This window comes from Mesocricetus auratus, unplaced genomic scaffold (assembly GCF_017639785.1).
Source record: "Mesocricetus auratus isolate SY011 unplaced genomic scaffold, BCM_Maur_2.0 Super-Scaffold_100014, whole genome shotgun sequence".
Classification (NCBI taxonomy): domain Eukaryota; kingdom Metazoa; phylum Chordata; class Mammalia; order Rodentia; family Cricetidae; genus Mesocricetus; species Mesocricetus auratus.
The window spans coordinates 13,923,722-13,947,499 of NW_024429197.1; the positions used below are offsets into that span (position 1 = coordinate 13,923,722).

A 23,778-nucleotide genomic window follows, 5' to 3' on the forward strand; every position below is an offset into this window, starting at 1 on the left:
TCTTTTTGTTTGACTATTAGGTCTGTTGGAAGTAAAGATATTTTCCCACCCATATCGTTGGAGGTCAGGCTTTAAAGAGATTTGTGCATCTTCAAGCTTGTTAAAAGAACAAAAATCCCAGTGGTTACTTTTCTCCCTGTGAGATGACTTCTTTTGTAGCCTTAGAGCTGGCCCTGATATCTAGTTATATTTTCCTTTTTCATTTGAGGTGTCCAATGAAATTTTTCCATACAAAGCAAGGTGCAATTGCTCAAATTTTAGCATTTTTCCATTTGCTTTCTCATTCAGCAATCTCTCTCCCAAAATTACTACAGTTTATATTCTATTTTCAAAGAATAGCTAGAAATACAGTGGGACAGCAACAGACTTTGTGATTGGAAAAAAAAGTTCAGAGTTAACTCCTAGGTTTATTTTTATTTTTTATTACATTTTATTTGTTTTGTACATATGTGAGCATGTATGTAGGGATTTGGAGCCACAATGTATGTGTGAAGGACAACTTGTAGGAGTCAGTTTTTCATATCATGTGGGTCCCAAATATTGAACTCAGGTCATTAGGCATAGCAACAGGTGCCTTCACCTGATGAGCAATACCACTGGCACAACTTCTGGGCTATATCCTGGCACTACTGTTGACTAGGTGGGACCTTGAGCCACTAAAAACTTGTTTGCAAAGTGAAAATAACGTAGTTTAGCTTGTGTGAAACATAATTTACCTATGCAAATGCAAGTATAATAAGTTGGAGAATATTTTATTTTAGAAATTTTAAATAGCATTGACAAAGTTTGAGGGTGAAGTGATAGCTTAGTGATTAAAAACATTTACTGCTTTTGTAGAGGCCCCAGGTTTGTTTCCTATAGCCCACATGATAATTTACAAACTGTAATGTTTAGAAAAACAAAACAAAACAAAAAAATCTGTTGACTCCAGTTCTAGGGAATCTGGTGCCCTCTTCTGACCATTGCTGGGACTAAGCTTGCATTTGACGCACATACATGTATTCAGGGAAACACATACAATAAAACTTTTTAAAAAATCTTTAAAAAGAAGAGTTCATTCTTTTTGTTATTTATTTGTTTGTTTTAGAGGCAGGATCTTTCGAAGTAGTCATGGCTGTCCTGGAACTCACTGTGTAGACCAGGCTGACCTCAAATTCAGATCCTCCTGCCTCTACCTCCTAACTGCTGTGATGAGTGGTGTGTGCCACATGCCTGGGTTCTGGTAGAGCTTTATATAGTTAAGATAGTGTGATATATTTTAATTCTCAACAAATGACATTAAAAAAAAAAAAACCTTGGGCTGGAGAGATGGCTCAGAGGTTAAGAGCACTCTCTGCTCTTCCAGAGGTCCTGAGTTCACTTTCCAGTAACCACATGGTGGCTTACAGTCTATAATGAGATCTGGGGCATGCAGGCAGAACACTATACACATAAGTAAATATTAAACAAACAGTCCCTTGTAAAATAAATTGAAATAGCTTTGCCAAAAATATTGATAAATGAAACCTAGTTGCTGATAAACTGAATCAGGCAGGGGAACTGAAGAAAGAGAGCCACTCAAGGATGCAATGAAACCTTGAAGGAGCAGGGAGGACAGCCTCAGGGGATTGAACCCTGAGCACCCTTATAAGGCTTCATTGCATCTTTGAGTGGCTCTCTTTCTTCAGTTGTCCTGCATGACTCAGTTTATCAAAATTACTCAGTTTACTAAATGTGGGGCTCAAAGAAAAGGGGTGTGTGGGAACTCCTGAACTGTAGGTAAGTGCTATCATGTGTAAGTGAGGACTCCAGGATTTTGGCAGGGACATGGAGAATTCCCTATCTCAGGAGCAGCAGCAGTATGTACAGTTGTTAAAATGTTTACTACAAGGAAATAGAGTGGAAGTGAAAGAAAAACAGATTATCAAGTTTTTAAACAGCATTGTTACTGGTTTCAGGCAAATCATCTGGCTGAGAGTGTTGAGGTGAGCTCATCAGGGGAGGCTATACCATTAAAGACTTGGTCTTTATGTAATTTATTCCCAATGCTCTGGGCTGCTGAAAATAAAGAGTCAGAAAAGACTGGGTCAGATCTAGAAAATGCAAGTAAGAAGGAGGACATTCTGGCTAGGAACTGTCAGTCAGCAGAGGACAATGTTTTTTCAGAGGAAGATGAAAGTGAGGAAAGCCAGAATGGAGAAGAGTTCCTCCTCCTCCTCCTCCTCCTTCTCCTCCTCCTCCTCCTCCTCCTCCTCCTCCTCCTCCTCCTCCTCCTCCTCCTCCAGATGAGACAGACTTAGGCAAAGGGGAAGTTGAAGAATTTGACTGCAGAATTGCAAAAATACAGATCCAAATAGAATAGCTTCAGAGGGAAAAAAAAAAAAAAGGAAGGAAAAAGGCTCTTCCTGGTAGAAAAAAGGGAACTGTTTAATCAAGGACTTATGGCACCTCCTTATGAAGGTATTGAGGAATCGTTGCCTAAAGTCATAAAGACTCCACCTCAGGTGTTTCCAGTTACTATGTAGCAAGTGCCCACCAAATAATATCCTCAGGACTATGTTCAGATTGACTGGAGATCTGCAAAAATGACAGGTTTAAGGAAGCAGTGGCATAGTGTGCATTCACCGTGTGTAAGACAGATTTTAAATATTTGGGCTGCTCGGAATAGAATTATTCTGAAAGATTCAAAGGAATTAATGGCAGCTGGAACTCAGAGCTCTCTGGCTGCGAGCTGCCTGCCAGCCCTTTCTGCCCAGGGCCCACCAGCACAGAGTGGCAACATCTGGGTTCTAATGAATGATGGGCGGGGCTCCACTGCTGCAGCTGAGCACAGCTGGCTCAGAATGTAGAATTTTCTTGTTTGCTTGATTTTTGTTTAAATGGTTTCTTTTTTTCCTCCTCAGCAGGAATAACTCAATGTCAGTAGTCCCTTCATGGGAGAAAAAATTAAAACAAGCCCAACTTCTAGTACAGAAACAATCATAGCCCTGGCATAAAGTACTAAACCAACGCTGTTTAGATTTCCAGGGGTATTAGCTATTTTATATGGAGGATGTTCTCTTCTCCATCAATGCTTAAATGAATACTTAAGTTTCATAGTAAGTAAACTGAAAGAGCAAAATTCCTAATTTTGAACTATATCATTGGGTACACTCTTACCTGTTTATCACTATTGAGGATTTGGCTCTGCTCTTTCTGTTGCTTTCTGGAAACTCTTGGTTAAATTCTACAAAAAAAAAAATGTAACACCTGAAACAGAGCAGGTTATTAGCTTATTAAGTAATGTGGCTAAGGCAGGACCTACAAAATTATTTTTCCACTAAATAAAATGCAAGTAAATTGTTCTATACTGGATTGGCAGATCTCATTAGCATATTACTTGGTATCTATAAAAAAGATCTCTTTTTAAGATTTTATAAAAACACTCAATGGGTATTGCCTAAAGTTGTATCTTAATATCCTATAGAGATTGATTTTAATGCTTGTACAATGGCTCTTAGAAAGGACTAAGAACAGCCGGGCGTTGGTGGCGCACGCCTTTAATCCCAGCACTTGGGAGGCAGAGGCAGGCGGATCTCTGTGAGTTCGAGGCCAGCCTGGTCTACAAAGTGAGTTCCAGGACAGCCTCCAAAGCCACAGAGAAACCCTGTCTCGAAAAAACCAAAAAAAAAAAAAAAAAAAAAAAAAAAGAAAGGACTAAGAACACACAAATTCAACATGCTCCACATAAAAGATTGTACCCAGTCTGGGTAACTCTGTCTAATCAATCAGCTTTTATTAAATGTTTCTCAGCCGTTGACTATTTTAGCTGAGTCTGCTGTTGACTTAAGTCTGAATGATAGTTCACTGGATGGACTAAGAAGAATCAGAGTCTTATAGTCATAATGGATAGCTTTGAAATCCCAGTTTGAACATTCTCATCCAAAATCCAGTAATCCAGTATGATATTAAATTTGTTGCTGTTGTTACTGCTTTTAATTTATTATTATTATATGGGTGTGTATGATATGTGGTTGTATATATGATGGCTTGCATGTGTTGGGCAAAGTGGCAGCTTTTTGGTGTCAGTTCTTGCCTTCCACCTTTATGTATGTTCCAGGCATTTGAATTCAAGTAAACTGGATTTATATATAAATACGTAAATCATTATATAAGTAACAAGTGCCTTTGCCCGCTTAACCATTTCACCAGCCCTTCATTGTTTTTCCTCGCTCTGGGTGTGTGTGTGAGTGTGTGTGTGTGTGAGTGTGTATGTATGTATGTATGTACTTGAGCATGCACATTTTTGTGGAGGCCAGGAATTGATAATCTGATGTTTTCTTTTTCATTCTGTGCCTTACTTTTTCGAGACAGGTTCTTTCACTGAACATGAAGCTGATTGCTTTTTTAGCTAGACCGACTGGCCAGCAAACCCTTGGGATCTACTTTTCTATCTCACCACTGTTGGAGTTACAGACATTTACTGTTTTGCTCAGCTCTTTTTCCATGGGTATTAGGGATCCAAATTCAGGTCTTTAGGCTTGTGCAGCAATCACTTTACCCTGTGAACCATCACCCTAGCTCAGTACTAAGGTTTTGTGTCACTTTCCCTATGCAGTAGTCACAGTGTACATATGCACAATCTTTCTTTGAGAGATTCTTTGAGATGGACCATCATGTATGCCAGACTGGCCTCTTATCGCTATGTAGCTGAGGATGAGCTGGCTATCTCTGGCTGGCGTGGAACTCAGTATGTAAGAACAGGCTGGCCTTGAACTCACAGATCTTCCTCCCTCTGCTTCCTGAATACTAGGATAAAGAAATTTCTTAACCACCTGCCTTTACCTTCTGACCTTCTGAGTGCTGGAATTCCAAGTACACACCATGCCAGGTTTATTTTTGGTTGTGAGTCTAGCTTTTAATGGCTGAGCCATCTCTCCAGCCCCCGTGCTAGGTTTATAAGTGCTAGGATTGGAGTTCAGTGCTTCCTTTGTGCTAGGCAAGCTGTGTTGCAACTGAGCTACACCCCAAGTGTCCTAGTTAGTTTTTTATTGCTGTGAAGAGACACCATGAACAAGACAACTATTATAAAAGAAAGCATGGTCTGGGGGACTGCATACAGTTTTAGAGAGTTAGTCCATGATCATTATGGTGGGAAGTAGGCAGGCATGGCACTGGAGCAGTAGCTGAGAGAGTGAGAGACACACTGGGCCTAGGTAAGGCTTTTGAAAACCACAAGTACACTGCCAGTGACACACCTCCTCTAAGGCCATGCCTCCTTATCTTTCCCAAACAGTTCCACCATCTGGTACCAAGCATTCATACATATGAATCTATAGAGGCCATTCTCATTCAAACCACCATACCCAACCACTTAAGCTTTGAGATTTTTGTATTCCATATTACAAACGAGGAAAGCACTGATACAGTCTTCATTTTTCCTTTCTTTTTTTTTGTTTTGTTTTGTTTGTTTCTTTGTGAGATAGGGTTTCACAGTGCATCCTAGATTATCCTTGAACTCAAAGCAATTCTTTCAACCTCTCAATCTATTCTGCCACTTAAAAATATCAAAATTAACATTTTGATATTGTCTTTCCTATAAAATAGAGCCTATAGAGGGACTATCTCAATTTGTAAATTGCTGGAGTTTTGGGTTTTTGTTTTTTTGAGACAGGGTTTCTCTTTGTAGTCCTGGCTGTCTTGGAACTCACTCTGTAGACCAGGCTGGTCTTGAACTCAGAGGTCCACCTGCCTCTGCCTCCTGAGTGCTGGGATTAAAGGTGTGCACTATTTGGCTGTACTTAAAATATTTAAGGACTCTTCCATGTTAACTATTCTATATTGAAATGGGTTTTGTTTTGTTTTGTTTGTTTGTTTGTTTCTGAGACAAGATCTTGCTGTATGGCCCAGGCTGTCCTCAATCTTCCAGTCTATAATCCTCCTTAGTGCTGGGTGCATCACCATGCCTGAGTTACACATTAGTATTTTTAGCCAAGGGCTGGTTAGATAGCTCAGTGAGTAACAGTGCTTGTTACATTAGCCTGGTGGCCTGAATTAAGTCCCCAGCATCATGTCATAGTGGAAGGGGAAAACTGACTCCACATACATTTTCTAGCCTCCACAGATGTTCGATGATGGGTCATGCACCAACACACATCATACACACATCCAGTAATTTAAAAACAAGGGTCTTGCCAGGCAGTGATGGTGCCTACCTTTAATTCTGGATCTCTCAGTTGGAGGCCAGCTCAGACTACAGAGTGAGTTCCAGGACAGTTAAGGCCACACAGAAACCCTGTCTTGGAAACCAAAACAAACAAAATAAGCAAGGGTTTTAAAAGAGATGGCTCAGTGGTTAATCAGACTTAACTGCTTTTGCAGAAGACCAGGGTTAGTTCCCAGTACCCACATGGCAACTCACAATCTTCTCTAACTCCAGTTCAGGGATCCAGTGCCCTCTTCTGGCCTTTGCTAACACCAGGCATACAGCTATTACATATATATGTAAGCCAGTGGTTCTCAACCTCCTGATGCTCTAACCCTTTAATACAGTTCCTCATGTTGTGGGGACTCCCACCCCACTGTAAAATTATTTTCATTGCTATTTCATAACTAGTTTTGCTGCTGCTGTGAATCATAATGTAAATATTTATGTTTCCCAGTGGTCTTAGGACCTGTGAAAGGGTCAAGCAACCCACAGGTTGAGAACCACTGATGTAGGCAAACATAAAAATAAACCTTTAAATAATAAGTAAAATAAATAAATTTGTATAGTCAGGAGTGGGTGGTGGGACATACCTATAATCGCAGCATTTAGGAGCCTAGACTACAGAACGACAGATCCTCCAAATAAATAACAAATTCCTTTAGCTTCTGGAATGCACCTATAATCCCAGTACTTAGAAGGATTAGAAACCTGAAACCAACCTCAGCTAAAGTGAGTTTGGGCCCAGTGAAGAGGCTCATTGAGAAAAGGCTGTGTCAGCTAAACTTGATGACTTGAGTTTGATTTGCAGAGTCCACATGGTAGAAGAAGAAACCTGGACCTTGTATTTGAGTGCCACTGCTCCCCCTTTAATACATAAAGTTTTTTAAAAATAGTGTTTGAGGGCAGTCTTTCTTACATGAAATCCTGTCTCTTAATACCAGAATAAATTGTGTATTAATTACAAAGTATTCTGTCTTGGATAATTAGGTTGTATCTTCATTAGTAATGTTATAGTGAACATTCTGGTCAATAAATGTTTATGTGCGACTCTTATTTCTATAGGATGAATGCCTAGAAGTGGAATTACTAGGTAAAGTATATAAACATTTTAAAAACTCTTGTTATATGTTACCAGTTGTCCTGATCAAAAACTGAAATTAATTTTTCATTGTCATTGATATTGATAGATAAATTTAATTGTCTTATTTTAATTAGTAAGGTTAAATTTTACAATTCATTGATTATTTATTTTTCTTTTGGGGGACAAGGTTTCTCTTTGTAGTCCTGGCTGTCCTGGAACTCATAGAGGTCTGCCTGGTTCTCCCTCCTGAGTGCTGGGATTAAAGTCATGTACCACCACTGCCTGGTTTAAATATTACTTCTTAGGATCATCTAATATCTAGCCCATATTCCAATTTTCACAAGTGTTCCAGTGTAGCTTGAGGGAGAATCTGATGAAGGTTCACATCTTTATTTATTATCTCAATCTCTTTTAATGTAAGTCTCTTTTTTCAGAGGTAGTTCCACGTTCTAAATTTTGTCTTTTTTTTTTTTAATGAGTTTTATGTTTTACCTGCAAGCATGTCTGTGTGAAGATGTCGGGTCCCCTGGAACTGGAGTTACAGACAGCTGTGAGCTGCCATGTGGGTACTGGGAACTGAACTGGGTCCTCTGGAAGAACAGTTAGTGCTCCTAACCACTGAGCCATCTCTCCAGCCCCTGATTGGTTCTTTAGTACCATTTAGTTTGATTTTCATTTTCTATATTTCTGTAGACTAAAAGCAAAATTAGATTCTGATTAAGCATTTTAGGCACAGCTAGTTTAGAGGGCTGTTAGGAATGTTTATGTTGTGTAACGTTGGAGGCATATGTGACACAGTGACAGACCGTTGAACTAATGTTGTTAACCAAGTTTGTTAAGATATTAATGGACATAACTTTCCTTTGCAAGGTAAATTTTTACCATCTAAATACTGTCATTTATGGGGTGATGCCTTAGTACCATATCCTGTTCCCCAGCAACTAGCTTTACCTAGTGGTTTGAGCATTCATTGGTGATCTTCATCTGAATTATCTGTTACACTAGGATGTAGAAAGTGGCCCCTCCACCTCTATATAATCTTTATTCTTTTTTAGAGTGTGTTTAATGTATTGACAGTTTTATGCATGTATGTAATCATATCCACCTACACCTCCCTCCTTTATGTATGATTACTTTCCTTGTGTGTATGTTTGTGCATTCTGTGTGTCTGGTACACTTGGAAGCCAGAAGATATGGATCCCTTGGAACTGGAGTTACAGACAGTTGTGAGCTACCATATGGGTGCTGGGAGTTGAACCTAGGTCTTCTACAAGAGCAGCAGTTGTTCTTAACTGCGGAGCCATCTTTCTAGCCCTAGCTCCTATTATTTTTGATGCTCAGTTTATCTCAAATTTGACTATTGGGAGTTCCTTCAAGCTGGCTTCTATTCTCATACAATCATTAATCTTTATTTTTTTCATTACTGTTTAATAGCATAAAATTTACTATATTAGCCTGCTATATTAACCCATTTATAAGTGTCATGTGAGTCTCCATTTTTTTAGATTTATTCATTTATGTGTATGAATGCTCTATGTATATCTATGCCAGAAGAGGGTATCGGATCCCACTATAGATGGTTGTGAGCCATCATGTGGTTGCTGAGACTTGAACTCAGGACCTCTGAAAGGGCAGCCAGTGCTCTTTAACTGCTAAGCCATCTTTCCAGCTCCTCTCCAGAACTTTCTCATATTCCAAATGTGAAACTCTGTACCTGTCAATAAGCAGCTCCCTTTCCCTGCATACTCCAGTCCCTGGTCAGTACCATTCTGTTTTCTGTTATTATGAAATTTGCCTACTTTCGATTGATGTAAACATGCAGACTTTGTTTTCTTACTATTATGGCATACAACAGACAACCTTTAGCTTTTCAAGACAGGGTTTCTCTGTGTAACAGTCCTGGCTGTCTTAAAATCACTCTGTAATCAGACTGGGCTTGAACTCACTGAGAACCGCCTGCTTCTGCATCCCAAGTGCTGGGATTAAAGGCATTTGCCATCACTGCCCGACTAACAGACACCCTTTTTAACATGTTCTGTTGTGTATATGTACAGTTAGTTGTTCCGGTTGATGTAAATAGTGCTACTGTGAACATGGGTCTTTTAGTACCTCCTTTAGAGTAAAAAATGAGTAGTCCTCATTTTTATAGTCTAAGATGGGTTCTTGCTGGGTGGTGGTGACACAGTCTTCAATCCCAGCACTTGGGAGACACAGGCAGGTGATTCTCAGTGAGTTCCAAGACAGCCAAGGCTACACAGAGAAGTCTTGTGTAGGGGAGATGGGAGTCTCACTCTGTAACCCAGACTGGCTTGAAACACACTATATAGCCTAGGCCAGCCTCAATTTTGTGTTTATCCTCCTAACCTTAGCCTCCTGAACGATTGGATTACAAATATGAGCCACCATGCTTAGCTCTTTGTGATACATATCTAAAGGTAGATTAAACGGTATTTTATTTTTATGTTTTGAAATCTCTATCATTTGTCTAATATTTGTTGTTTCTAGCTTTTCGTTTTTAAAAATGATTTATTTCTATTTCATGTGCATTCATGTTTTGCCTGCATGTATATCTGTGTGAAGTTGTTGGGTTCCCTAAAACTGGAATTACAGGGTAGTTATGAGCTGCCACGTGGGAGCTGAGAATTGAACCTGAAGTCCTCTGGAAGAGCAGCCAATGCTCTTCACCACTGAGCCACTTCTCCAGCCCCCAGATACTTAAATTTTAGAATCAGCCTATCAACTTATTTATAGAGCCTCCTGGGATTTTATTAAATTGCATTGGATTTGTAGAAATTGGGTAAAATGTAGCAAGAATGAATATCTTGACTATTTTGATCTTTAATTCAGCAGTATTTTATAGCGTCCAGTATCTTCAAGCTTTTATGTAGCCCAGACTGGCCTTGAACGTTTGTTTTCGAGACAGGGTTTCTCTGTGTAGCCCTGGCTGTCCTGGAACTTGCTCTGTAGACCAGGTTGAACTCCAATTCACAGAGGTCCACCTGTCTCTGCCTCCTGATTGCTGGGATTAAAGGTGTGTGCCAACAGCTGGCCTTGAACTTCCCATTCTCCTGCTTTAGTCTTCTAAGTATTAATATTACAGGTTTGAGCCTTCATGTATAGCTGTTTATAGCTTTTGATATACATGATTACACATCTTCGGAATCTGAGTATTTTATATGGTGAAGCTTTTGTCAGAAATATATTTCAGAATTTCAGTACCTGTCTAGATATGATAGCACACAAGTGTAATGATTTGAGACCAGTCTGAACTACATGTGATCCTGCTTCAAAAACATCCTCTACGTAGATACAAAGGGTATCTGTTCTGTGGTGTTATTTAAAAATTCAGTTGATTCTTATATATTAATCAAAACTCACTTGCTAGGTTTTTAGATTGATTTCAACAAGGACCTGTATGTGGTTAATCCTAGCACTTGGGAGGCAGAGGCAGATGGATCTACATAGTGAGTTCCCAGATAGCCAGGGCTATGTAAAATGACCCTGTCTCAAAAATAACAATAATAAAAGAAAAATTTTCTTTCCTTTCTTCAGTATGTTTTTATGTGTGTATCTGTGCAAAGACCAGAGGAACACTGCTGATACCCTTCTCTATCATACTCTGCCTTTCCTTGATCGTACTTGGGTCTCTCACCAAACTTCAAGACCCCAGGTTAGGTGAGTCTAGCTGAACAAGCTCTCAAGATCCTAGATTCATCTCTTCCTGCCTCCAGCTCAGGGTTTGTAGGCATGTGTAACCACACACACATACACACTGTTTTTGTTTTTCAAGACAGGGTTTCTCTTCATAGCCCTGGCTGTCCTGGATTGCTTCCCAGGTGCTGGCATTAAAGGGATGTACCATCACAACTGATCCCAACTTAGCTGCTGGGGATTCAAACTCAGGTCCTCTTTTCCCCGCCCTTCAGCTGGGGGGTTTTTGTTTGTTTTTTTTGGTTTTATGTTTGTTTGTTTGTTTGTTTTTGAGATAGGGTCTTAACTATATTACTTATGCTTTTCTGGAACTATGGAGACCAGGCTTATCTGTCTGCCTATGTATGCCTCTGGAGTGCATGTGCCACCATGCCTAGGCTATTCATTAGCTATTATCAGGTCTATACAGATAGCTATGTTGTTAGCAAATATATTTTTACTTGTTTTTTGTTGTTTGCTTGTTTTTTTTATTAAAGATTTATTTATTATGAATACAACATCTTGCCTCCATGTATCAGAAGAGGGCACCAGATCTCATTATAGATGGTTGTGAGCCACCATGTGGTTGCTGGGAATTGAACTCAGGACTTCTGTAAGAGCAGCCAGTGTTCTTAACCTCTGAGCCATCGCTCCAATCCCTGTTTGCTTTTTTTGTTTGTTTGTTTTTTTGCTTTTAGTTTCTCTGTGTAATCTTGGCTGTCCTGGAACTCACTCTGTAGACCAGGCTGGCCTTGATCTCAGTGATCCACCTGCCTCTGCCTCCCAAGTGCTGGGGTTAAAGGCATGCACTCAACATGTATTTGGAGATGACCTGAACTGCTGATCCTCCTCTGCATCCATCTATAAGCATATGTGATATATTGATTCATTTATTAATGTAAATTTAATATATTTTGGCTTCTATTATTATAGGTCTTGTAAACTTTGTTAAGTTCACTCATAACTATTTAATGCTTGTTTATGCTGTGTTAAATTGTATTTAAATTTTTTCAATATCTAGTTGGTCATTGCTAGAAGATAGAAATACTGATTTTTTTTATATTTTGGACTGTGTCATAAATTATGCTGAATTTTCCTGTTTTGTGAACTTCTTAACAGATATTTTAGAATTTGCTGTTATATACTATCTATAAATAAAGACAGTTGATTTCTTTTCTATTTATAAGATTTTTATTTCTCTTGCCTTACTGTACTGCCTGTGGCCCTGAGCACATTAAATATAATATAGGTTTATCATAGATGATATATGTTTATCATAGATGCTCTAATTAGGTTAGGGAAATTCTCTCTGATTATGTGATAATTTTTATCATGAACAACTAGCAAACTCGGTTAAATTCATTTTCTTATAGTATTTATAAATACCCTAATAGTATTTTTCCTTTATTCTGTATTAGGTTACCTTACCTTGATTGATAGATTGACTTTTGTGGTCCTAGAAACTCAATCCAAGGACTTGTACATGATAGGCAAAATCCCCAGCCTCTGTACTTTAGGCCAATGTGCTCAACTTTTTTAGTCTTAAATCACCTTTACTTAGGTTCCAGGACAGCTTCCAAAGCAGCACAGAGAAACCCTGTCTCGAAAAAGCAAAAAAAACAAAACAAAACAAAAAAAAAAACACCTTTACTTAGTTTGCTAATTTTCTTTTTAAAGGACTGTTAAAATTGTGTGTGTGTCAGAGAGAGAGAGAGAGAGGAATGTTTGACATGGCATGTTTGTGGAGTCAGAACAACTTTGTAGAATCAGTTCTGTGGGTTCTAGGACTTGAATTCATGTCATTAGACTTGTATAAGCAAGCACCTTTATCTGCTCAGCCATCCTGCTTTTAAAAGACTTTTTAGCTGAGTGGTGGTGGTACATTTCTTTAATCCCAGTACTCAGGAGGCAAAACCAGGTAGATTTCTGAGTTTGAAAACAGCAGACAACCAGGGCTACACAGAAAAACCCTATTTATTTACTTATTTATTATAAATAAACTTATGATACCTTTTCATTTTTAATTAAACTGTTATGTAAAGGGAAACCTTTTTCTTGAGAGAAGCCTTCCCGCCAGCCTGGTTCTAAAGCCACATCAATCCCAAATAAACACACAGGAGGCTATATTAATTATGAAGCTGTTGGCCTTGCTTGTTTCTTACTGGCTAGCTCTGACTTAAGTAATTACCCCATAATTAATACTTAGTTAATCTAAGTATTTCTCTTACTGGAGAATACTTCCGGGCTTCCTACCCCATGGCATTACATCTTGACTCTCTGTGTTTCTCCTTCCCAGAGTCTTCCTGGACTCCTAGTCCCACCTATCTTGTTTCTCTATTGGCCAACAGTGCTTTATTGACATATACACAGGGCTTCCCCAACACTGTTAGAAGCAGTTTACCATAAATACCCACTCTTGAGAGTGTGTCTGTGTCTGTCTGAGGATTGAACCCTAGGCTCTCCCATGTACTAAGCACTCACTGTATCATCAAGCCATAACTGAAGTGAGTAAAAGTACTTTGTAGTTTTTTTTTTTTTTTAATTTTGGTCAGTTAAATGAGAACAGTAGTCTTGTGTTTCTTTAATTCTTTAATATTTATGCTTTGTGCATGTTTGCATGTGTAGGTCTCAGCAGGATCCCAGATGCTCATTGGACAGTGGCTTTAGCCATTTAGTGAACTCCAGGTTCAGTGAGAGATTTTAACTAAAAAAAATAAGTCATAGCCTTGCGGTGGTAGTGCACACCTTTAATCCCAGCACTTGGGAGGCAGAGACAGGCGATCTCTGTGAGTTCCAGGCCAGCCTGGTCTACAGAGTGAGTTCCAGGACAGGCTCCAAAGCTACAGAGAAGCCCTGTCTCAAAAAATAAAAAATAGAGCCGGGCGTTGGTGGCGCACGCCTTTAATCCCAGCACTCGGGAGGCAGAGGCAGGCAGATCTCTGTGAGTTCGAGACCAGCCTGGACTACCAAGCGAGTTCCAGGATAGCCTCCAAAGCCACAGAGAAACCCTGTCTCAAAAAACCATAAATAAATAAATAAATAAATAAATAAATAAATAAATGGTACTACCCACTACCCAGTATTATCTTCTGGCCTCCATAGATACCCAAAAGAATTTCCTGAGGTTCAGGGAGAGGATAATAATAAAGAACCACGAAGTCAAGCTCTCTTGCCTTTAAAGACACCCTCAGAAATAAGTCATTGTTTCCTCTTCAGATTGTCTTTTGTCTGTCATCATGATCAAAGAGTGCTTCTGCTACTCTATTAACTATCTGAATTGCCTACTGTCCTACCCTGTCACTACTAAATCTCACATTTTTTAGGACAATATCAAATTGATTCAGTTAATAGCCTGTTAGTGTACACCGTGTATGTGCCTGGTGATAGCATATGCCAGAAGAGGACATTGGATCGTCTGGAACTGAAGTTACAGATGCCTCTAGGCTACCATGTAGGTGCCAGGAACCCAGGTCCTCTGCAAGAGCAGCCAGTGCCTTTGCAGCCCCACTTTTCAGTTATTAAGGTCATTTATTAGATGGCATTTTCCCCAATATAATCTTCATATTTGTAAGTTAAGGTTTACATTAGTGATTGAAATACTGAAGTGTAAAGCCCCCCCGCCAGTTTTTACTGTTAGGTAAATTTCACCACCTTTTAGCCAGAACTTAAAAATAAAATCATGATACTGTTGGTCCAAGAAAGCCCATCTGTTAGAGACTATGAAGAGAAGGGATATTTAAATGTTCTAGTTCTTGTTAGCATCTCTAACTTTGGAGGAAGAGGTTGAAGTTATGAACTGAAAGAAGGTTTTTGGATTATTAGCCTCACCAGGGTTTGAATCCTGGCTTACCAGTCAAGATACTAGATGATAGCTGAGTGTCTTATCCAACTTCAGTTTTCTTGTGAATAAAAAAAAAAATCATGACTTTTGTCTCTTAGCGATTGTTAGAATTCAATGATTTGTGTAAAACATTTAACAAGGAACCTGGAACATAAATGTTAGCTGCCATAGTCTCCAGATTATTAAGTCTTATCAATAATAAAGATTACTCTTAGGAACAAGTTCGTCCTCCCTCCCTCTCCCTTCTTTCCTTCCTTCTTACTTGGTTTTTCTTTTTTTTTTTTTTTTCTTTTTTTTTTTGGTTTTTCGAGACAGGGTTTCTCTGTGGCTTTGGAGGCTGTCCTGGAACTTGCTTGGTAGTCCAGGCTTACTTGGTTTTTCAAGAAAGGGATTTTCAGTATAGGCCTGGCTGTCCCAGAACTCACTCTGTGAACCAGGCTGGCCTCAAACTCAGAGATCTGCCTGCCTCTGCCTTCTGAGCGCTGGCACTAAAGGTGTGCACCACCACCTCCTACTAGGAATACGTTTTTAGTGCTAATAAGAATTAACATACCTTATTGCATCAGCTGAAGCAAAAGTATTGAGCCCTCTTTACTCAGTGCTGTATTAGGTACAACCTGGATGTACTGGATATGTAAAATAGGATTGTTGCTTGCTTTTTTGTTGTTGTTGTTGTTTTGTTTTTTGAGACAGGGTTTCTCTGTATTGTTTTGAAGGCTGTCCTGGAACTCACTCTGTAGACCAGGCTCTCCTCCAACTCACAGAGATCCACCTGCCTTTGCCTCCTGAGTGCTGGGATTAAAGACATGGGCCACCACCGACCGGCCTTAGACAAATTACTTAACAATTCTGTGCCTTGATTTCTGTTTTCTAAGAGTTTTTGTCATATTACCAGGCAGGCCTAAAACATCTGGGTTCAAGTGATTCTTCTGCATCCGCTTCTCCAATAGCTTCCCCGCTGGGCATTGTGATGTCTTACAAAACAACGGTAGGGGGCATGGTTCAGATCCTGTGTCTTGTTACATAGTCCTGGCAGTCCTGAAACTCACTACATAAACCAGACTGAACTGGAACTCATAAAGCTCTACTTACCTCTGCCTTCCAAATGCTGGGATTAAAGGCAAGTGCCACCACACCCACCTTGACAATGTATTTTTTCTAATGTTTTTATTTACATTTATTGTGTTTGTGTATATATGTGTTGTGTGCATACATGTGTCTAAAATAGGAGGCAAGCTAGAAACTAATGCAAGTCTCTATCTCTTTGTATGAAAGAGGTTGGGGCAACTGGATTGTCTTACACAAAGGCCAGTGAGAACAGATGTGTCACCTGCAGAGGATACATGGATGGAATTCTCTGCACAGCTCCAGGGATTAACCTAAATAGGGTGGCAGAGGGATGAAGAAATGACAAATACAGGGTTATAGAAAAAAAGACTGACCTCCGATGGGAGAAGCAACAGCACCTTGGCAACTCAGCATGTTTATTAAATGCAGTTGAATAGGGAGGCCAGGTTAGGTTGTTGGATACAGCTGAACTATGAGGAGCAATCTTCAGGCCATAAACATGAGGGGAGGGAGCTACAGTAGATATTTTTTGCATACACTGTCAACACTGGCACTTGAACCACAGTAAGGTTTTGCCATCCCTCTGAGCCTCACCCCAGAAAGATTTTTGCTAATCCTATTGCTCTGAGGCTTTGGTTCTTGACATGGCCATGCCCATGTCAATAATACACATTCATTCAGGACTTCACTTGCTCCCTACAATGGAGTGTTTGAAGAATCCCAAAATGTACATCTCTAAAACAAAATTATTTTTCTTGGCACTGATCAGGTGTTTATGCCTGTAATCCTTGTTTGGGGGGACCTGAGGTAGTTCTAAACATGGACTACTATGAGACCCTGTCTCAACAATTAAAAAAGAAAAAGTATAAAGAAAGTACAGACAGGGCTGAAGAAATGGCTCAGAGGTTAAAAGCATTAACTGCTTTTCTGGAGGTCCTGAGTTCAATTCCCAGCAACCACATGGTGGGTCACAACCATCTGTAATGAGATCTGGTGCCCTCTTCTACCATGCCAGCATACATGCAGATAAAATACGTGTATGTAATAAATAAATATTTTTAAAGGGGGGTGCAGGCAATAGCTTTCCTTTTAAAAGCTACTTAGTAAGGCTGGGCATGGTGGTGCTTGTCTTTAATTTCTGTACTTAGGAGGCAGAGGCAGGCACATCTCTTGAGTTCAAGGCTAGCCTGGTCTATGTAATGTGTTCCATGCCAGCCAGGGCTGCATAATGAAATGCTGTTTCAAAGAGAAAAGCTACTAATTACTAGTGAGTAATAGCCATTGCCTTATTTATGAGGCAAGTATCTCATGGTCTGTGTGTCCCAGAGGACAACCTTAAGTTTCATTCTTCAGCAATCATTGGCCTGGAGCTTGTAAATTGGCTGTCTGGCCTGTGAACCCTAGTGATCTGCCTGCCTCAGTCTCCCCAGCACTGGGACTACTAGTGGGTATGACAATTACACCTAACTTTTTAAAATTAATTTATTCATTTTAAATAATCCTTGTGTTTAATAGTCCTGGTTTAAGTAAGATTGACTTATAAAGTGAATATGTTTTTACATTTTGTGTTTGTGTATCACCATAATACATGTGTGAGAATCAGAGATAACTTGGCTTTGGTCTTTTAAGGACCAAACTCAGGTTGGCATGCATGTTGTCAGGTGCCCTGACCTGCTGAGCCATCTTGTCACCCACTTTGAAAAAACTTTGTTCTGTGGTAGTACAAATGTCAGGATGGATGGAAAATAAATTTAGCAGGCAGTCATTGTCTTGATTAGCATTGTATACCTATTCTGGTAGCCATAAATGTTCCCAAAGTTCTGCCACTCTTCATTATGGTTTCTCCCAATGCTGCCAATTGACTCTTGAGCTCAAGTTCCAAAATACCAAGGGACACCAGTCTACCATGTTTGTGGTACAAACCATGAGAAAACCCATCTTCATGTGGTTAAACATCTGGGATAGGACTGCCAGTAGAATTCCCTGCCTCAGTTGCTCAGATCTACACATAGAGTTTTGTTTTGTTTTGTGTTGTTTTTAGTGTACATTGGTGTGAGTGTCAGGTCCCCTAGAACTGGGGTTACAAACAGTTGCAAGCTGGCATGTGGGTGCTGGGACTTGAACCTGGGTCCTCTGGAAGAGAAGACAATGCTCTTAACCACTGAGCCGTCTCTCCAGCCCCCACATAGAATATTTTTAAAACATAATCCAATCTAGGTATAGTATGGTAACACATGCCTTTGATCCCAGCACGTGGAGACAGGCAGACCTCTGTTTGAGGCCAATCTGGTCTGCATAGAGAGTTCTAGGTCAGCTGGGCTACATCTTAAGGCCCTGTCTCAAACAAATGAACAACAAAAGCAGTAATCCTGGCTCAGTAAATAGTACTTCATGGTTTTTCTTTCTAAAGATGATTGGATATGGTTAGTAATGTTCAACTTTTCACAAAGATGGAGACTATTTCCCCCCTCACAACCTATTGAAGTTGAATTTTCTATTTAGGTTTATATAACTCATTACAGGAATACGTTTAAAAACTAGGAAAAGAGGGGCTGGAGAGATGGCTCAGAGGTTAAGAGCACTGGCTGCTCTTCCAGAGGTCTTGAGTTCAATTCCCAGCAACCACATGGTGGCTCACAACCATCTACAATTCGATCTGGTGCATATGTAATAAATAAATCTTTAAAAAAAAAACAAAGGGCTGAGTGGCGGAGACCGCTCACACCCAGCATCCTATGTTTAAAAAAAAAAAAAACCTAGGAAAAGAGTCTCTTTGCTGTCTCAGAAGTGAGCAGGATTCACCTTAGTTTCAGTTTTTGTTCCTTACCTTGTTGTAGGAAATGGTTAAAGATGTAGAAGCAAGTGTGTGTGCGTGTGTGTACTTTCTTTTTTTTTTTAAGATTTTGGATTTTTTTCCTACATAGTATATTTTGATCATACACTTTCCTTTCCCCAGTTCCCTACCCACATAACTTCATGTTCATTCTTTCATTAAAAAAAAGTCCTTCCTAAAACAAGAAACAAAAAAATGAGAATCAAACAAAAAACTAATATGATAAATAACAAAAGAAAATAAAGCCGGGTGGTGGTAGTGCATGTCTTTAATCCCAGCACTTGCGATGCAGAGACAGGTGGATTTCTGTGAGTTCAAGACCAGCCTGGTCTACAAGAGCTAGTTCCAGGACAGCCTCCAAAGCCACAGAGAAAAAACTGTCTTGAAAAAAAAAAGAAAAGAAAAGAACAAAAAACACAACAAACCACAGAAGTCTGTTTTGTGTAGTCCTGGGCATGGATCCTGCCCTGGAATGTGGTTGATATACTTAGTGAATTGCCTCTACTTTTGTTACTAACTATATCCATTACAGTTCCCTGCATCTAAAAATGCTGTCTTTTAACTACACAAAGCTGTTTTAATATACTTTTAGTATATATAATATATGCATGTATAATAGATATAACAGATAAAGACTATTTTAACATTTTTAAGGTGATTAAGAGAAAAAAAGAGGTTCTTAGATGAGCAGTGTCCCCAGACCTTCATAATCAGAAACTCTGGGGTGTGTGCCACCAGCTGTCTGTTTTGTGATCTCCATCTGATTATATATTAAAATTTGAGAACCACTGCTCTAGGGAAATTGTTTCCTAACTAGGGTTTAATTTTCATTTCTGTTTTTGTGCAATTTTAGCTCAAGGTTTTAGTTTTTTTTAATTTTTATATTTTGTTTTTATTTTTATTTTTGTTTGTTTTTTTTTTTTTTGTTTTTGAGACAGAGTTTTTCTGTGTGGCTTTGGAGCCTGTCCTGACACTGGTTCTGTAGACCAGACTGGCCTTGAACTCACATAGATCTGCCTGCCTCTGCCTCTCAAGTGCTGGGATTGAAGGTGTACACCACACCACCTGGCAGATATATTTTTTATACACCGGTATTTTGCTTGCAGATATGTCTGTACCACATGCATGTCTGGTGCCTTTGGAAACCATAAGGGAGTGTTGGATCCCTTGGAACTGGAGTGACAAATAGCTGTTAGCCATGTGAGTACTGAGAACCAAACCCAGGTCCTCTGCAAGAACAGCAAGCGCTGAGCAATCCCTCCAGCCCCAAGTTTCAGGGTGCTGATATTGTTACCGTTTTTCTTTGTTTTTCATTTTTGGGGTTTTGTTTATTTTTGAGATGTGGCCTCTGTAGCCTAGGGTGACCTTGAACCCATGGCAGTCCTCTTGCCTTAGCCTTCCGAGTGTTAAGATTATAAGCATTTCAGGGCTGGAGAGAGAGTTCAGTGACTGCTAGTGTTGCAGGGTAGAGACAAAAGACCACTCAGCATGACCAAAGTCGGAATTGAGATTCTGTTTTAGACCAGTTAAAGACTTGTCTAGAGAGAACCACTTGTAGAGCATTCCTGAATACATTGTCTGGGGAGCTTTTAAAAACAAAGATCACAGAACAACTACATCTTGATTGGCAGTTGGAGAAGGAAGTAAAGAAAGCAAGTAGCTTAACAGAAGCCAAAACATTCCATTAGCTGGGGCATTTCAACCCTGAGTTTCTAGAACAGGGTTGGGTACTTTTCACAGCTGGAGGGTGGGGAATAAAACAGGGATCAGAGTTAGTTTCAGTTTCAACCACAGATGGCTATGGCTGAGACAAGCTACAGGAATCTTTACCCTGTTACAACTAGGACTTAAGTGATCTTACAGAGGACCTGGGCCTTGTTTCCAGTACTCACATGTTAGGTAGCAACCATCCATTTCTCCAATTTCAAAGAAGCCAGTATAAATCTAAATTTTCTTTTTTTGAGACAGGGTTTCTTTATAGAGTCCTGGCTGTCCTAGAACTTGTTCTGTAGACCAAACTGGTCTGTAACTCACAGAGATCCATCTGCCTCTGCCTGCCAAGTGCTGGGATTAAAGTTGTGTGCCACTACTGCCCAGCAAAACAAATTGCTTAAAAACGCATTTCACGTAGTGACAAGAACATGGTGTCACACTGAATTCTGGGTTATTAAATAGTTATGACAAGTTTATTTCCTTGAGCTATAATTTTTCATATTTGAAATGCTGTTGAGAACATTTATCTCCATATGTGATTTCTAATAAAATCTTATTAAGAATAACTTGCAAATAACCCACACAGTAAAATTATATTTCAGTGAACAGTACAGTTATGTGGTAGCTTGAATGAGAAGTCCCCCCGTAGTCTCATATGTTTGAATGGTTGGCTTCCCTACCAGTTAGTGTAACTTTTTTAGAATGATTGGGAGGTATGGCCTTGTTGGATGAAGTGTATCACTAAAGGTGGACTTTGAGTTTCCAAAAGCCCAGGCCAGACCCAGTCTCTCTCTGCCTGCTGCCTACAAATCATGATGTAAAGCTACCACCTATAGGTAGGACCATGCCTGTCTGCTTCCTGCCATGATGATCACAGACTAACCCTCTAAAACTAAACAGGCCTTCAATTAAATGCTTTCCTTTATAGGAGTTGCCTTGGTCATGGTATCTCTTCACAGCAACAGAAAGAACATTAAGACAGGTTAGAATAGCTATTCTGAACATAAATGGTTTTTTTTTTCCTCATGCCAGGGTTTCTATGTGTAGCCTTAGCTCTCCTGAAACTCAGTCTGTAGGCCAGAATGGCCACAAGCTCACAGAGATCTGCTTGCTTCTGCCTCCCGAATACACCACCATGCCTGGTATATGCTTCTTTTAATAAGATACCATGAAGTATGTAGTACATTGTCAGGTTCTCAAAGATTGTAGACAATTGTCTTTAACAGTTTTTCTGGTTAGCAAAGAGTGCTTGTCTCCATTTGTTCTAAACTTCTAGTTTTTCTTCGATGTATTTTACTGTTGTTTGTCTCTGAGCCTTTGTATTAGCTACTTTCTTTAACAAGCCTCCTACAACCTGTTACCTCACTAATTTCTATGCATCCTTCTGATTCCTGGCTGGTCTTCCTAGTTCCCACACCCCAGTCTGAGTAGCTACTTGCATATCTCCTTATCATACTTCAAAATCTCTCATCTCCCACATTAAGTGAGGGCAGGGACAGACATAATGTCTTGTTCCTACCACATTCCTAGGCACCTGTGAAGTGTGTCACACCTTATAGGATAAATGGTAAAGGAATGATCATTGCCATTTTTGTCTGGCTTATAGTTTTTGTGCTAGTTGCTTGTCATGGTCATAGTAGGTATTGTAAGGTCAAGTGCATTTTTCTTTGTCCCTGAAGCATGTGTTTTGCTTTGATGGAGATGAACTTCATAAACTCAATTGCTTACTAAGCACTTATCCCTCTATCACAGGTACCTTGGGAGAGCTAGATGCCCTGATGGATCAAGTTCATATGCAGAACCCAGACTGGCAGCATCCTTCAGATCTTACTACACGGTAAGTGGGTCTTCTTCCTTCTGAAGGAGAAAGGGCTAGAATTTGGTTGCAAGGGAATATGATGAGCTGTTTGTTCCCAGAAAAAGAAACGTAGTATTAGAATGAACTAAGAATTGGACCACAATTCAGGTTTTAGTACTGGATGCACAGTGTCTAACTGACTGGCTCTATTGTGATACCTCAATTCTGTGGTTATCAGTAAACTTTCTATAATTGTGTGCATGTGATGCGTATGAGAGGAGGACCTGTGTTCGTGGTAAATGTATAGTCAAGTGAGTTCTCTCCTTCCACTTTACATGAGTTCCAGGGGTTCAACTCAGGTTGTTAGGTTTCTGCACAAAGTGCTTTTGCTCACTGAGCCATCTTGCTAGCCCCAATACAAGAGTCATCTTCTCCTCTTTTCTTCCACTTCATCTTCCTTCATTGCTACAAGGTCTTGCTACTCAGGCCAATCTCACCTCCCATGTCTTATTTGTTATGTAGTCATGCATTGCCATACCCAGCTTCAGTATCTAGGTGCTAGACTGGGCAGAGTGGCACACACCTTTAATCACAACACTTGGAGGCAGAGGCCAGTGAGTTTGAGGCCAGTCTGGTCTACAGAGTGAGTTACATTATAAGTTCTAGGCCAGCCAGGGTTGCATACTAGTCTGCCTCAAAATAAACAAACAAACAAACAAATAAATGCTTTGCCATAGGGTCTCCTTATGTAGCCAGGCTAACTTCAGAATCATGATCTTTCTGCTTCTCCTTCCTGGGTGGCAAGATTATGGGCATGTACTATCACATGTAAACTAAAATCTGGGTTCTTGGGCTGGCAAGGTTGCCCAGTGAGTATAGGCAGTTGATGCCAAGCCTGTCAACTTGTGTTCATCCCCAGAACTTACATGGTAGAAGGAGAGAACCAACTCCTGTAAATTGCCCTCTGGTTTTCACACTTGAACTGTGGTACACAAGTACCTGCACACAAATGCACATGTATACACACACACACACATACACACACACACACACACACACACACACACAATTAACAAACAAATAAATGCCTTAAAAAATCTGTGTTCATGATGCAGTACAATTTTAACTTTAATTCAATGACTCAAAAACCTTAGGGCAGGCATGGTGGTACACGCCTTTATTCCCAGCACTTGGGAAGCAAAGGCAGGTAAATCTCTGTGAATTTAAGACCACCCCAGTCTACATAGTTCCAGGCCAGCCAGGTCTAAATAGTGAGACCCTGTCCTTTAAAAAGTAAAAATCACAAAACAGTTAAGCCTTGATGTTACTATATGTTTCTCTCACATTCCATATTAGGACATCAGGAAATCATAGACTCTACTTATATGCCCTGTCAGTGCTTGCTTACAAGCCAGAGAGAGTCTTTTAAAGCACAAGTCAGGTTACCTTCTTTCTCACTCTTTCCATTGGCTTCCAACCAGCTAGCTATCCTCGGTCCTCTAAGAATGTCTGTGTGCTTTGCTGAGCTCACCAACCTCATCTACTACCGTTACTGCTTACTCTGTTCTAGTTATTCTGGTTTCCATCA

The 23,778-nt window shown here is 39.9% G+C and overlaps 1 protein-coding gene across 16 annotated transcripts in view; it reads left to right on the forward strand.

The window, feature by feature from the left end:
- The window catches only part of LOC101832004 (S100P binding protein), a 40,038-nt gene that overhangs the window by 13,866 nt on the left and 2,394 nt on the right, over window positions 1-23,778 (forward strand). For 9 of the 16 annotated variants that reach the window (XM_040756572.1, XM_040756576.1, XM_040756574.1 and 6 more), the window contains 2 exons: window positions 10,800-10,922; window positions 22,145-22,229. In XM_040756572.1, coding sequence (XP_040612506.1) covers window positions 10,800-10,922; window positions 22,145-22,229 — 208 coding nt within the window. Of the gene's footprint in view, window positions 1-7,228; window positions 7,257-10,799; window positions 10,923-15,673; window positions 15,767-22,144; window positions 22,230-23,778 lie in introns of those variants that run through there. The other 7 variants (XM_040756581.1, XM_040756580.1, XM_040756582.1 and 4 more) reach the window with 3 other exon arrangements.